The 15,258-nt window shown below is 38.7% G+C and overlaps 3 protein-coding genes and 1 non-coding gene across 4 annotated transcripts; 2 read left to right on the top strand and 2 right to left on the bottom strand.

Moving 5' to 3' along the window:
- The first annotated feature begins 3,142 nt into the window (after nt 1-3,142).
- Nucleotides 3,143-6,170, top strand: LOC113732808 (uncharacterized). Its single transcript, XM_027258795.2, has 2 exons — nt 3,143-4,322; nt 5,545-6,170. Exons 1-2 carry the CDS (start codon nt 4,043-4,045, stop codon nt 5,913-5,915), a joined length of 651 nt encoding a protein of 216 aa, XP_027114596.1. The 5' UTR covers nt 3,143-4,042; the 3' UTR covers nt 5,916-6,170.
- Nucleotides 6,171-6,319: 149 nt separating this feature from the next.
- On the bottom strand, nt 6,320-9,869 carry LOC140037132 (putative pentatricopeptide repeat-containing protein At3g25060, mitochondrial). Its single transcript, XM_072081291.1, has 2 exons — nt 7,098-9,869; nt 6,320-7,010 (listed from the first exon to the last, which is right to left on the bottom strand). Exon 1 carries the CDS (start codon nt 9,711-9,713, stop codon nt 7,674-7,676), a length of 2,040 nt encoding a protein of 679 aa, XP_071937392.1. The 5' UTR covers nt 9,714-9,869; the 3' UTR covers nt 6,320-7,010; nt 7,098-7,673.
- An 88-nt stretch (nt 9,870-9,957) lies between these two features.
- On the bottom strand, nt 9,958-10,030 carry TRNAK-UUU (transfer RNA lysine (anticodon UUU)). The gene has a single exon. It is a non-coding gene; the product is annotated as a tRNA-Lys (tRNA).
- LOC140037134 (uncharacterized) lies at nt 10,006-15,233 on the top strand. Its single transcript, XM_072081301.1, has 13 exons — nt 10,006-10,294; nt 10,422-11,055; nt 11,389-11,473; nt 11,613-11,702; nt 11,961-12,034; nt 12,581-12,665; nt 12,763-12,852; nt 13,258-13,388; nt 13,862-13,943; nt 14,019-14,066; nt 14,301-14,373; nt 14,471-14,574; nt 14,844-15,233. Exons 1-13 carry the CDS (start codon nt 10,150-10,152, stop codon nt 14,952-14,954), a joined length of 1,752 nt encoding a protein of 583 aa, XP_071937402.1. The 5' UTR covers nt 10,006-10,149; the 3' UTR covers nt 14,955-15,233.
- Nucleotides 15,234-15,258: the final 25 nt, after the last annotated feature.

Here is a 15,258-nt window from a genome sequence, read left to right on the forward strand (position 1 = left end):
AAACGCATTCAGAGTTTCTTGTTACTTCACAAAAAAAAAAAAAAAAAAAAACTCTCGATTTTTATGTATTTATTTATTTTTCATTTTGTAATGCTCTCTTGGCTTGGGCAAGATTTGCGTAGCCATGTTAACATCATAGTCTTACGTGACTGTCAAAATAAATGCAACTTAATTCTGTGGTGGTGATGGCAAAGAATAAGAAAAGGGCGAGCTGATGGTTGGTAGCACAGTCAATGGTTTGAAAAGAAAAGAAAAGAAAAATACATCCGGATTCATTCAACCTGAAATCCTTTTTTTTTTGTAAACTTGCACCTCATTGCCCCCCACAAAATTAAATTGCTCTTCCTCTTCGGTGGGTTGATTGAATTCCAACTAGTTAGTATTTTCAGACATCAATTCCTCATTGAACTCAAATAGTTGTCAACGAAGACCTTAGCGCAAGAGCTCAAGAAGAAGAAGAAGAAGAAGAAGGACAAGAGAACAATAAGAAGTAAAGGAGCAGAGAATCTTCACACTATTCAAGTACATTAATCTGCTGTCGGCAAGCCATCAATACATATGACAAAATGCCACGCCAACTACAGCTGGCATTTACTCTTTGTACCCCTTCTACTTATGTTATGTTGCGCAACTGCCTCTTGCATTATACTACTCCCTCCGCCCCACTTCGATAGTCCTGTATTCCTTTTTTATCTATCCCAAATTATAGTCTGCTTTCTAATTGAAAAATATAGTTATATTTTAATTTTCCTAAAATACCCTTATTCAATGTAAATAGTTGTTACTATTCCCTCCTTTTTTTTATAACTGACGTTTAAGAAATTTGTTCTTGTGTACTTTTATCTGTCGTTTTATTATTCCCATACAGTATTAATTATTTTTTCACAATTTTACCCTTTTATCTCTCTTTTCCAATACAGGGTTCTTAATTACTACTTCTAATAATTATTGCTTCTCTCTTTGTAACAACCCTAGTAATTATCTGCCCCTCCGTACTCCAGTGAGAGAAAACATGGGTGAATTGGACAATTAATGAGGGTACAAAAGGAAAATAGTGTACAGATTTAAGCAATGAAAAACTTTTCTTAATTGGTGTGCAAAACCTTAAACGTCAGTTATAAAAAAATGGAGGGAGTATAAACCTACCTCATTTAATGAGAGTTGATTCTTTTTTTACCATCAATTCAAGTTCCCATAAAGTTGTACCATATTTAATGTGAGGGTATTTTAGAAAAATAGTAATCTAAATTTACTTTTCCAACAAAGTTAACTACTTTTTCTTAAACTGTGTAAAAAAATAAACAGAACTATCAAAGTGGGACGGATGGAGTATTGTTTTTCAAGCATCAATTAGAGCAGCTAACATTACTTTCTGGTGCAGGATTTTTCTGAATTCTAATGGTGTGTTTGGATTGCAATTTTCTAAAGAAAAAATTGTTACATTTGCAATTGACACATTTTTACTTCATATATATATATATATCAAATCGTTACAATAATTTTTCTATAAAAAAATTTAAAAAACTACAACCCAAACATAGCCTTATTCTTCTTCCGATGGAAAATTGCAGTGTCAAGATGTTTAACATTTGGATCTATATAGACACACACGCATATCTTTGAAATCAAAACCTGAGAAACGCTACAGGGAAATATCACAATTTCCGTGCACCATATGATTGATACTAGAAGAGGATTTTCCTTTCTTTTTTTTTTTTTTTGGGTGATGAAACTTGAAGAATTTATACTAACAGTTTTGGTCAGATTGTAGGTCAAACTTTGGGAAACTAATGCAAACGTTGTCATTGTTTAAGTTGGAATTTGTCATTGTCATGCAAATAGCCTGTTTAGACTTGGGTAGAGACTCCTTCGGCCTCAGCCCAGCCCACATAGAAAGTTAAGAACTTAAGATGTCCTTGTCTTCCGAGTGGAGTTCGAGCGCAGACGTCGTACTGGATTTCCGTTGGCTTAGAGGCCCAGTGAAAATGTGGGCCAGACTTTGCTCTCTTCCTTCTTGTAGAAATCCGGCCTAAGTCGTACTGGATTGAGACGGCAGTATATTGTTTTTTATTTTTGCAAGAAGTATACATTGACTAACAAAAATACATGTTGCATTTCAAATGTTGATTTTTAGTAAAAGGAAAACGCACTAGTAACAAAATAAAAGTATTCTTAATTTTTCTTTTCTTTGTTTTCCTATTGCTAGCATACCTGTCGTCGATTGGCAGGGGCGATACCAAGATAATAAACCTAACCTGTATGGACTACTACGAATGGCAATGGACAAGTTTGGGGTGGGAAATCTCTCCTACATCTTCAACTGAATCTATTAGAGAATCGACGGAGATCAAACAATTATCGAGCCAAATGAATGTACTATATATATACACCTGTATGGATTTATATAAGATCAAATGACTGTTGATCTCTCCCCCATCTTCTATTGTTAGGCTCTCGCTCTCTGTTTTTAAACTCGGATCGGATTGTCAGTTCGATCGGTCGAATTGATAACCGGTAAGTTGGCTGGTCCGAGTTAATCCTAAAAATCGGGAAATAAAAAATTCGGTCAAATCAGGTCAAAACTCGAGTTTGACTGAAAAAATGAAACCGGTCTCCTTTTTTTTTTCTTTTTTTTTTTTTTACTTTTTTTGAAAGGGCAGAATATTTTAAATATGATGTTTTGATCCTTAAGTTGTTAAAAATTATTAACATACCTCAAATATTTCATACTTTATAAATGTTATCTTAAAGTTTGGTGTTATTTTTCTATTAAGTCCATAATTTTAATTCTAAACTTGTTAATGCTTATTAAATAATATAAATTGCTACTTGATTGCTCTAATTTATTTGTATTTTCTTATTAAATGTATTTGAAATATCAAATATATGTGAATATATCTTTATTAATATAAACATGTTATTAAGTATTTTACATATAATATTTTAATTTTTTAAAAAATTTTATTTATGACGTTTTCGATTCAACTCCTATCGAATCCGGTTAAACCTATTGTCCCCTAATTCCTGAGCTCGATTGAATCGGATATCGATTCCGAAAACATAGCTCTCGCTCTATCCCGCACCCTTTTCTCCGTATATAAGATATAATTTCTTATATCTAAATTTGTTTATCCGAAGGGACGGTGCGGGGGTTGGACCCCGTTCAAAGGCAAGGGAAGAAAATGCCCTCGATCCCCCGCCCATTCCTCTCCCAGAGGACACCCACTTCAGTCGCTATCCCTGTAAACCACCAAAGAGGAACCCCTCTGACCTTTTTTTTGTTTTGGTGGAAATTTCTTCTGAATCTAAATCCAATCACTCGCCAACTTGCTGACCCACTCGCTAACACCTGGTGGTAGCAAGTAACTTTTGGAATGCTTGGCCCGCTTCCCTTCACGCAGTGGTTTCCCCTCTTCACTTGCATCTTCTTACCTCTTCCCTTTTGACTGTTAAATCCACCATTTCATCCTTTGTGTTTATTCTTTTTTAAATTAAATTCTCCTTCCCTCCTTCTTCTAAAATTCTAAATAGGCTAATGCCAACTCTTTTGCTTTAACACACATCCTCTAATCCCCAAAAAGTGGCAGAGTAAAGCGTCTCCTTGGAAAGTAACCTTCTTTTTCATTTTCCAGCTAATTTGCTAGATCTGCTGCCTTAAACCGTCTCACTCTTCTAAAATCTGGAATTTTAAGCTTGGGTTTTCCAGGTTATAGGAGTGTTATGGATATCAAGACTCGTCTTAATGAAGATTTCTAGCAGGTTATGTTCATGGGGTTTTCAAGATTCAACATAACCAGGAATTGGTCAAGTATAACTTTGGCCTGATTGGAAGTGCTTAATTGGGCGAGCTTTTTAATTCAACTACGTCTTTGTTTTAATGGATAAACCTGAAGGTTTATGCGCAGATAGCTCACTGTATCTGAAGATGTGGGGGTTTAGTTCTTTTCTATGAAAAAGCACATTTTCAATAGAGATTAGGAATAGTAATTCCTGGTGCAGGTTAAACTGTTTATCTATTTATTTACTTCTTGGGGCTCTCAAGATGATTCAGTTGCTGTATTTGGTTCTTTTTGCTGAGGGCTTGGTAGCATTTCTTTTAGTGGTAAAGATTGGGCCATTAAGAGAGCTGGTAATGAAGGGTTTAGATCAGGTGAAGATGAGAAAGGGCACCGTTTTAACTATTGCTGGTACTTTTGCTGCCATTCTTCTTTCCAACTTCTTCAGCATTGTCAAGATTCAGAACAAGGGTGCTAAGCTGGGTACCATGTCACCAATGGATCAAGTGCTTTGGAGGACCAACTTGCTTGAGGCTTCTCTCATGGGTATTAACCAGCAATTTTTTACTAGTATCATTTAATTTTAGAGGGTTTTTAATTTGAATTCCGCTACTTAGTATGTTTGTTCTCTGGATTAGTATATTATAATTGCGGCTAAGAAGTTTGTGTTGGTTAAGAATTTATCCTTTTCTGCACTTGTTTGGAGGAACAATTCCTACTGCAAAATGCAGTGTTTAGCCACGAAATTCACAAACGGAATCATTAGTCTCAAATATGAAATCCCATAGGATGCTGCTAGCCTTTTCTTTTGAACAATCCTATAAAATCAGTTAAAACACAAGAGCTATAGGCATTATTAACTTGTATGATAGATTGATTGAAAAGCTACTGAAGAGAGACTTCATTAAACTTGTAAAAGTTAATGTCTCTAACATCTGACAGTGGTGTTTTGATAACATAGTTGGGACTTTGGTTATGTAACTCCATAAATTGCTACACATTTGCATGGGAACATACTTTAATGTGTATGAAGTGCTTTCTACACGGAGATGCCTCACCTCTTGCTGATTTACGACTATTTGCTCAATTCATGTTGTGAATCCCCACCTTACAGGACTACCACTTGCACCTGTCTAGCATCTATTTTTACCCTTCAGTTGGTCACAGGTTAGAGCTAGTAGATCACTTAAGAAAAAGGACTGTCATAAGTAACCTCTGTCAAAGGTTTCTAGTCTCTAAGTAATAAGGAGAGCACAGGAGCTCGAGCTTGGTAGTTAGTGAGTCTCCCTACAATCTATTGGCATCACCGGAGGGTGCTACAGGTGAAGGTTACTTTTTCTGATTGCACGCTTTTCGTAGCTCACTGCAACTGAATTATGAATAGGATCTAATCATTTTGTGGTAAAAGTATGTTGAGTTGTTACATATGGCTGCAAGCTAGATGTCAGTATTTTCGTTTCTCCATATCATCTGTTGGTGTCATCAGACTATGGCTACCTGTGAGGAAAATTATTTCAAGTTCTCTTCTATAGTGGTTGCATCTGTTAAATTCGGGATTGAATCTCAAACTTTTATTGAATGAGTATTCTAAACTGTATCATGTGGGAGCCAATATATTCATTGACAATTCCATATTGTACATAGCATGTCTCTCCTCCTATACTTCTTAATTCATCATACTGTGTAATGTTGTCTGAGTGTCGTGACTATTTGGCAGTTTTCTTTCTTGTTGTACTAGATTGGTCCCTAAATGGTATCTACTTTGTAGGGTTCTGTTTGTTCCTTGGATTTTTAATTGACCGTATGCACCATTACCTCCGAAAATTGATTGGATTGAGAAGTACAGCTGGGGCTTTGAGAAAAGAAAATGAAAGGCTTGAAAAAGATAAGCTGCAGCTTAAAGAGAAGGCCGAGAAAGCTGATGAGGAAATAAAGGTAATGAAGAAAGAGATCTCTAGCTTGACAGAGAACTTAAACAAACTTAAGATGGAGTCTGCTGAGAAGGACAAGAAGGTTGAAACTGCAGAAGCTCATGTTGCTGCTCTTCAAAAACAAGCCGCTGATCTACTTCTGGAATATGACCGTCTTCTAGAGGATAACCAAAATCTTCAAAACCAAGCAGTAGGATACCGTGGTTGAGAGATCAGCTTCTAGCAGTTCAAATTTGGAAATTTTGGCGTTAAAAGTTGATATTGGCCATATATCAAGTGAACACGAAAGCATCATGCCTTGTCTGAGGAAAAAGTTTTGTTGGCGGAATAGAGCATACTCCTTCCCAATTCTTCAAAAGTTTTGCACTTACCGTCGGATACTATGATGCTTCATCATAGGATGTTCATTCGCAAATCCAGATTGTCAATATTTATTAAATTGACTTGGCCATTCATTTGAAAATGCATTCTATAACCTTTCATATGATTCAAGTAAGTCTGTAGTAAGTCCCGAAAACTTTAGCTCGAATGCGGCGTTTCTCTTTTAGTGTGTGTGAGGAACTCTTTACTGTTCGATGTTCCATTTCATATCTAATTGTTCAAGAATCCAGATGACCACAAATATTTTCTTAAGAAACATCAATTTTGTCCCGATTAATGAACAGTACACTACTGAGTGTTTCTCTCCCTCTGGAGGTGTTGGAGGTTCAAATTAGAAATGACAATCACCTCAATCCATGTTTGCTGCGTGCCTTGGCCATATGAGCTGATGCATAAAGCAGCAGAGCGGTTAAGCAACACCATTCTAAAATTGCACCGACTTTTCACGGGTAATAACCGGTCTCGATTTTTCACAGGTAAAATGACCGAGTATTCCTCGAATAAGCAGTCGGAACCAATTTGCACCGAGTAAAATGCAGTCACTGTAATGGTTGGGCCAAGATCAAATATGCATCTACTGCTTCCGCAGAAGTAGCTCTGGGTTAGCAGCCATGTTGCCCCGGTAGAATCCCTACAATTACCCCCAGTGAGTATTTTCTGGTGCAAAATTTGCCGATCAGCGGGTCTATCTGAGTAATACAAATCTTCACACAACATGGATCTTGTCTGTGAGGCACTGAATCAATGGCAACTCTAGGATAACCCCGGCCCGCCGGGGGGTGGGGGATACAAAAGATGTAGAACCGGGCATATGACGGGAGTATCTGAACCAAAAAAGTCAGCTCAAGGAATCGGAATCTCGATTTGTGCTTGTCATCCTTGCGTGGTGGCCATCGGATGTCCCCGAAGGGACAATTGGATTCTGCAAAAACAGTTCCGCTTGAGAGCTATGCTAATAATAATAATAATAAGCGCCCTAGTATTCAGCTGACAAAAGTAGAGCACATGCCTGGCCTGTTGAATTTCCTTTATTTAGCATCTTAAAGACTTCATTGCCTCGTTTCATAGTTGTTGCAGAGAATTGAACACATTCTAGGGCAATTAATCCAATTTGAAAACCAACTTTTAGAGTAGTTGGCCGCTAAGAGAGCTTTAAAGCTCGACTTGGATGTAGCTTTGATCCCTTGACCTGCATTTTAAAAAATCCAAGCATTCTTAGAAAAGTTTGTCAGGGATGCGTAGGTACCCGTTTGAACCGGTGATGGTTCAATTTCTTTTAGGTTCTCCTTAGGCTTCTTTAGGTCCCGTCCTCCTCCTATAGAGTATGAATAGGTTTAAAATAGATTCTATCGCATCCGGAGGATAAAAAAAAAGACTAATCCAATTTGTAAGTGTAACTTTTAAGGTTGAAGGATTCTATTTGTGTCACTCCCCGAGAGAGAGGACCTTTCCAAACTCTCACAAGTCCCTGCCTCATTCTTGCACCGGGCTCTGAAATTCCCCTACTACTAGGAAGACTGTTTTTAGTCCATTGCACAACTTCAAGACTTAGAAGTAAAATCAGTCTTTAACTGAATTTATACCTTCACCAGTAATCACAGCATGAGCAGATTCCATCCTTGAAGTGGTGGAATCGCTTGACATCCCTCACAATAATCTCTCTCTTTGTTATTGTGGAGATGAGCTTGATCACCACATGGCAGTCACCGCAGACTCTGAGGTTCTTCGTGATCAGCAATCTGGTTCCGGGCCCTGTGTTCAGGAGTGCAAAAGCAATTGCAAGTCTCTCACTATGGTTGCACAACATTTTCACTTTGACATTCTCTTCAAGATTGTGCAACACAAAATCAGTCTTAGGACTATAACCAAGAGCTATCATCTGCTGCTCCAATTTCTCCAAAAACCCTGCAATCTGTTTGTATTGAGGGTGACTCTTATCTTCCATAAGAAAAGCATGGATTTTTCCCTTCACTTCAACAACACTGTGACCCGGTACTTTCTTCATCCCTCTCTTCTTCATGAGCTTCCTTATTTCCATAACCTCATTCCACATCTTTGCTGCACCAAAGAAGTTTGCTACGAGAGTATAAATTCCGGAGCTATCTGGGTTTAGCTCAATAATTTTCTTTGCTGCCAATGCTCCAACCAAAAATTTCTTGTGGTTGTGGCAGCCAGACAGAAGGGCAACCCAAACAGCAAGCCCTGGTTCACATGTCATGGAATTTATCAGGCTTTGAGCCTCATCAACTTGCCCAGCTCGAGCCAAAAGATCAACCAAACAAGCGTAATGCTTTTCACCGGGCTGGATGCCATATTCTTTGACCATGAGATCAAACCAATATCGCCCTTCCCCTACTAGTCCTGAATGACTTAATGCTGAAAGAAGAGAAGCAAAAGTTGCATGGTCTGGAATTAGATTTGAGGCAATCATCTGGTTGAAGAGTGAGAGAGCTTCCTTTCCATGGCCATGGATCCCATAGCTGGAAATCATTGCATTCCAACATACCAAATCCCTATGACGCATCCTATCATATAGAGCACGGGCACAAGAAATGGATCCACATTTTGCGTACATGTCAATCACTGCAGTACCCAAAACTTGATCCATTTCAAGCCTTCTCACAATATATCCATGTATTGACTTGCCCAATTTTGAAAATCCAACCTGAGAACATGCAACAAGGGCACTGACAAGCGAAACCTGGTTGGGTTCATATCCCGATTTCTGCATCTCTATAAATAATTCAAGTGCGTTTGCAACAAAACCGTTCTGAGTAAAGCCAGAAATCAAAGCACTCCATGAAATTATATTCCTATAAGGCATTCTCCAAAAAACATGAGAAGCAAGTTCCAACTCTCCAATCTTGGCATACATATCTACAAGGCTAGTCTGCAGAACAACGTCCATAAGAAGATCATTCCTAATGAGGTAACCATGAATAGAACAACTCATTTTCACATCCCCAGTATTTGCAAGAGCCTGAATCAGTCCCAGCATCACGACTCCATCTCCGTCAATGCCCTCTTTCTTCATCAGCTGATACATATCCAAGGCTTCTCTCACCTTCCCACTCTGCACAAAACCAGTTATCATTGCAGTCCAACAAACAACATCCCTTCTGGGCATCTTTCCAAACACGCCCATTGCCTGATCCATCTTCCCACACATGGAATACAGCTTCAACACAGACGATCCAACAAAAACATCATTCCCATACCCACATTGAACCGCTCTTTTCCAAATTTCCTCGCCCATTTTCAAGTCCAACAAATCTGTACATGCTTTGATTGTCATTGTGAAAGTTGAACTATCAGGTTTAGCTCCTTCATGACTCATTTTCCTGTATAGTTTTATAGCTTCACAAGGGCAATCTTTACGTGAATAAGCAATTATCATTGCATTCCAAGCATCTATTCCTATGTTAGGCGATTTCTCGAGCAGTTTGTGGGCAAGTTCGAAGTCGCCAACTCGGCCATAGGATGATATGAGTTGAGCAATGGAAATCCCGTGGCCAACTAAGCCAGATGAGATGATCAAGCCATGGAACCTGGAAACGGATGCTCTGTCTTTACATTTTTGCATTAATTGTTTTAGGTCCTTGGTAGGCCATTTTTTCAATCGCATTGATGCCGAAGAAATTTCACTTAGCTGTGAACATAGGAGCTGATTTAGATTTTAGAGTGGGCTCAGTCTAGTTTCCTAACCTCAAAAATCAAAGACAGATTTTTTTTTATTTATCTGGCCTTTAGACATGGATTTCATTAACATTATATGCAAAATGGAAGAACCAAAGCAGGGTTAATAAGAGGAATGAATCATGAGGAGAATACAATTAAAAAACAAGAACAACCATTAAAACCAGCCTCTGCGCCGACTGTGGGAATCGAACCCACGACCACACGGTTAAAAGCCGTGCGCTCTACCGGCTGAGCTAAGACGGCGGACATCGTAAGAGCTCAAAAACATAACTTGAAAGGAGTCGAGATGGTCGGAAACCTATTTAACCTTACAATGCAACGGCGGCAGTTGAGCGGAGTGTTGGACTCGGAGTGAGCGAGCGATGGCAGAAATCAGTGAAGCTCAGCCCAAAGAATCCGACGAAACACCGCAGCCGTCGAATTTAGACCCGGAGACCATGCGAAAAACAAAACCCGGAGTGAAACGCCTCATTCTCACCCTCTCTGTTCTCCTCTCTTTCCTCATAGGTTATTTTCTTTTCCTGTTTTATTCAAGAACCATCACCGATATGCTCTGTACTTTTACTGAGAATATTTTCTTATTCTTCTTCTTCCTTTTTTTTTTTTTGAAAAAAAAAAATCGATTCAAATGCAGGTCTGCCATTTTTGCTAAAATCAGTGGAAATCTACAGATCACAGCTCCCCTTCCGCGACATCGATTCACTCTCAGCGGCAATCGAATCCAATCCAATTCTCTTCCCTTGCCATTTCCATGCCGTCTTTGTAAACTTTCCCGCCGCGTCATCATCATCCTCCGGAAATCAGCTAGGGTTTTCGATTTACTCTCGCATGCAAAAACTCTTCCCTAAAACTCCACTTTGCGGCGCCTGCAGCAACTGCTCCGTCAGCGTAACGCTGGACTCCAGTGGATTGCTTGATGGATTTAAATATGACCGGAATTTAGATAATTTCGACGAAAACTTGGATGAATATTTGGAGTCCTTGTTGAGTAAAGATGGCAAATATACGGTTGTGGTGGTGAACAGGGAGGATGTGGAGGAGGTGAGGGCAGTGGTTGGCAAGTTTCGACATGCGTGGATCGAAGGGAGGATTGAGAACGCGGAGGAGCTGGTGGAGAGGATAGCGGAGATATTTGTCAAAGTTTTTGTCAATGGTGGGAAAGAGGAAGGTTCAATTCACGGGGAGTTTATGCCTGTTGGAGCTGATGGGAGGGTTGTGCTCTCGTTCAATTTGTTGAATGCCGATCCGCGTGATTGGGTTTATGATTGGTATGATGTTCTGCCTGTGTTGGTTTCCTTGTGTTTATCTACTTACTTACTAGTACTTTATTTGTCAAACAAATGGTGCTTCTTTGCTTACTTTGGTTGCCGTTGTCCTCGTACTTTTTCTTTATAGTGGCTGTATGAGGAATGCCCAAAGGTTCATGTTTTAGCTATTCTGCTTCTGCTTATGTCTGAACTGAATTTTACTGGCATTTTCCTCTATGCTGAGAACTTGCCTTGCCAATGGCAGAGTTCCAACTAGAATTGTTAACTGTCACATCGACCGAAAGTCTTAAGCTGTACGAACATTGAATGACTGCATGTTCAATGTGATTGCAGGGATTTTCAGAGTATGGAAGAGATTCTATTGGCTCCAATTGTTGAGGCTTTGAGACCTCTGGCAGACGTTAGTGTGGAAAGTCAGGTAATGATACCATATCCTATAGTGATGTGTCCACTCCTTTTGAAAACTTTGTGGTGCGTTGTTTTTAGGTTCTTTTGAAAGATTCAGGTTAGTAACTGATGTTTCTGTAAATGTTTGGCGTCACTGGCTGTACATGCAGGTTTTATATCATACTCCTAAGTCCTCTTTTTCTTATTGGGATGAGAAGCTGACCAGCCATGTCTTCAGCACTAAAGATCTTCCTTTCTTTGTATGTTCACTTAATTCCTTCTAAGGTGTGCACCCTTATGTTTGGGGAAGAAAATTTCCGTGCACATGTACTCTATCTGCATGTAGACAGGTTTATGTGTCTGTTTTCTTACTGTATATGTGTTCCTTTGTTGCCTTTTCTTCTCTCTGTTATTTGAGCTATATTGCACTTTGATTTTCTTATTCTTGTTTCATTTGCTATTGTCTGCAGTGCCTTCTATTCTTCTGGACTGTTCTTGAGTAATTCGGTTTTTGATAGGTTAATTCAAATGAGTGGCACCTGGATACATCAACTGCAGCTGGAGGACGGTCTAAAGTTCTGCAGTTTGTGGTGTATATTCTTTAACTCATTATCATTTGTCCTAGATAGTTCCCTGAAAATTAGGGGGGTTTTCTCCATATTTATGGGTCATGTGACATGAATGTCAATGAGCTATCTTAGCCCAACAGACTACATGAACCTAAAGAACTCAAAATATACCTTTCCAACAATAAAGCTTTTTGTTCTTTGTGGATATAAAGGTGATAAAGCACATTGCAACTGTAGCACAACAAGGGAATTGAATTATATAGAAGTGTCATGAGAATGAAGCATGCATAAGAAAAAAGAATGGTGAAAATTTTTGCATGAAGTCTAGTTCTTTGATACTGATTTCTTTAACTTCTGGTTTTTAGTTTGCCTAAGTGCAATAAGTTTGTCAATGAATTTGAGTGATTGAATAATATCTAATATGACTAGTGCTATTATAGGAGCTGGTTGTGTTTGTTAAGGTTTATTTTCTTTAGAAATGATTGCATTGCTACACCTGGTTTGAATCCACTTATCTGTTATTACAAACCATCTAATGTCCATAATAACTAATTTCCATGTAATGGCAGATACATACCATCTTCAAGAGAGTGTCCGCTTTTCTTGCAGCTACCCAATGGAGAGCTTTCCTTGACAAATGGCTTTATATCTCCAGTGAGTTGCATACTTAATGTTACAACTAGAGATCTATTTCTCTCATTCTTCTCATAACTGTTGTATCCTCTAATGGGCTTTTTTTGCTGTGCAACAGATGTGGGGAGGTGTTGTTGTTTGGAATCCCCCTGCTTGTTTGAATATTTCTGAAAGTACTCATCCTCTTAGGCATACGATGTCCCTCAAGGTCAGTATACTGTTAGCTTTGATGTAAAGACTATAAAATACTTATTTAGAACTAAACTCATCTTGAGGACTTGTAGTCTCTAGTGCCTAATTGCACCAACATTAATATCGGTAGGTGAAAGTCATTGGTATACTCATTGGGCATGAAAAGCGTACACGAACATGATCAGTACACCTTTAGAGCGGTCGAACATTTGTATCTGCTGGGGTGTGACTGTGAGCCAACAGTCCTTCTAAGCAGAAGTCTGTGTAGGAATGAAGCATCAGATGTGGAATGTCTTTCCTGACCATTAGCTAGATTGAACTGAGTCCCTGGGCAGACTTGCATTTAGAAAAATAGAGATTATTCAAGTATGCAAACCTGGTTTATCAAACTTTGCTTATTAACCTATCTTTTGTGAACTAGGACATGAAGAAGGTTTTTGAAATTTTCACTGGGCAGCTGCGACAGCTATTTGGTCTGAAGTCTGACAGCATGGTCACTAGTGCATCAGGCATGTCAATACTTTTAGCCAGTGAAAGAGGCTTTGCAAAGTGGTGAGATACTTGCCTGGTACAATGGTTAAGTGGGAAGTGAACTAGAGAAAGGTTTATGTTTGTCTTTTGAGTGCCCCAGTCAAGATTGAGCCTCCCCTATAGTGTAAAATTCGGCAGTCTACTTGTAACTGCTCAATTGACTGAAATAATGGCAAACTTCCTAGTGGTGTTATGTATAACAAAGGGTCAAATTAAAATGTCATTAAAGGTTGTTTTTTGTCTGCTTGGCTTAGAGATGCATTATTGACCATGCATACTGTTACTGCAATTGCAGGTTTTGGTTCTGAAATCATTAACACATTGGCTCTCCTTTTCATGTTAACAGACGTTTGAATTGTGATTTTTTCCCTAATATTCATTGTGTGTTCTGCTTTTATTCCACTGTTAAGCAAAGTTTTACTCTTTAGCTTTCTGGTTAATGGATTGTTCAGTTCACTGTATTTGCTAAAGAGTGCAATTACTTTATGCGTTAGGGAACGTGACGTGTTGTCACGGCAACATACATGCTTTAATCTTCTCCAATGTGGTACGACCCTTGGATCGCTTTCTCGTTTGGTGCGTTATCTTCTCTTTATATCCTTCCTCCTTACACTTAAAAAAGTTTCTAGATTTGATACATTCCCTGTTTAGGTACAATCCCTTCCAAGGATGATCATCATGGATGAGATTGGGAAACAGGTTAGTTAACAAATGCTTCTTTGATTGGTACCCTTGGGTTATTCTCTTTTAAGCCGTCTGAACAAAACATAGATGTAAATTATCTCAAGCTCCCTCTAGCTTTGCTTGTCTTTTTAATCAAGCTGGTAAACCAATATGCACGCATGTCTTGATTTTTCTCGACGTCTATTGTTTTAGCTGTAGCACATTTTAAATCATTTGCTGATAAGTTTTACTGCTCTAAACATGGAACAGGTTAAGTTTTCTCTGGAAGCTGCAAAGCTAACTCTGACGAATGCTTCTCTTGGAATTTATGATGCCTCTGCTGGTAAGATGTTCCAACTTGGTTCTTAGTACTGGATTAATTCACCTTCTGTTGCATTGTAGCAGAAACCTAATATATAGTCTATTCAATTTTGTGTCAGTGTCCTCAAGACAAGCAAGATCCTTGGCAGAGGATGCTTTCTATCATCCATCTATGATGTCTGTGAGCTACTACTCGTTTGAGCACTGTTTTGCTGTCTATTCAGTATGTTCCAGACCACTTTAACATGTTTATCTTGCTTCTTGGACAAATGAAATGATAAAGTTTGCAGATTAAAACTTCACGAGGACTTGCATAACATAATCAAATCCTCCTGGTGTTGCATTGCATAGGAATTCTCACTGTAGTTTAGTTAGAATATGTTATGCACGATCTGCTTGCAATTTAACTAGTGCTTTGAGCGCCATTGTTGCTATCCACAGACAACTGCATATGAGAAATTTTTCTGATGATTTGCTCCATCTACTTTTCAGCCATTCTTTCTTCCAGTTTCGCTCCACGTGCTTCTTGCAGTTCTTAGAGAATGGAAAAGATACAAGCAAGAACAGAAAAAATATCTTGCCTGGAAAAACAAAGGCATTTGAAGTTGTTCTCATTAGCTCAATGCATGACTATGGTGTGGGCCAAAGAGTTTCGGTCGTGAACTGACAACATGCACGATTTCATAGGGATCCCTCCCTTGCGCCCAAAAGCCTCTAGCTGCATTTTGGAAAGGTGTAACAGCTAGATGATACTCGATGAAATTGAGAGCAATCTTTTACAGGCAAATCCAAGTAGACTTGCGTTAGCCTTAGATTTTCCTGACAAAATTTTTGTATAAACTAACAACAATTGATTATCTATAAATGATTGAATTTGTTTCTTGTTGCTGTTGGCAGTGGCTTTTCA

Source organism: Coffea arabica, chromosome 1c, assembly GCF_036785885.1.
Source record: "Coffea arabica cultivar ET-39 chromosome 1c, Coffea Arabica ET-39 HiFi, whole genome shotgun sequence".
Classification (NCBI taxonomy): domain Eukaryota; kingdom Viridiplantae; phylum Streptophyta; class Magnoliopsida; order Gentianales; family Rubiaceae; genus Coffea; species Coffea arabica.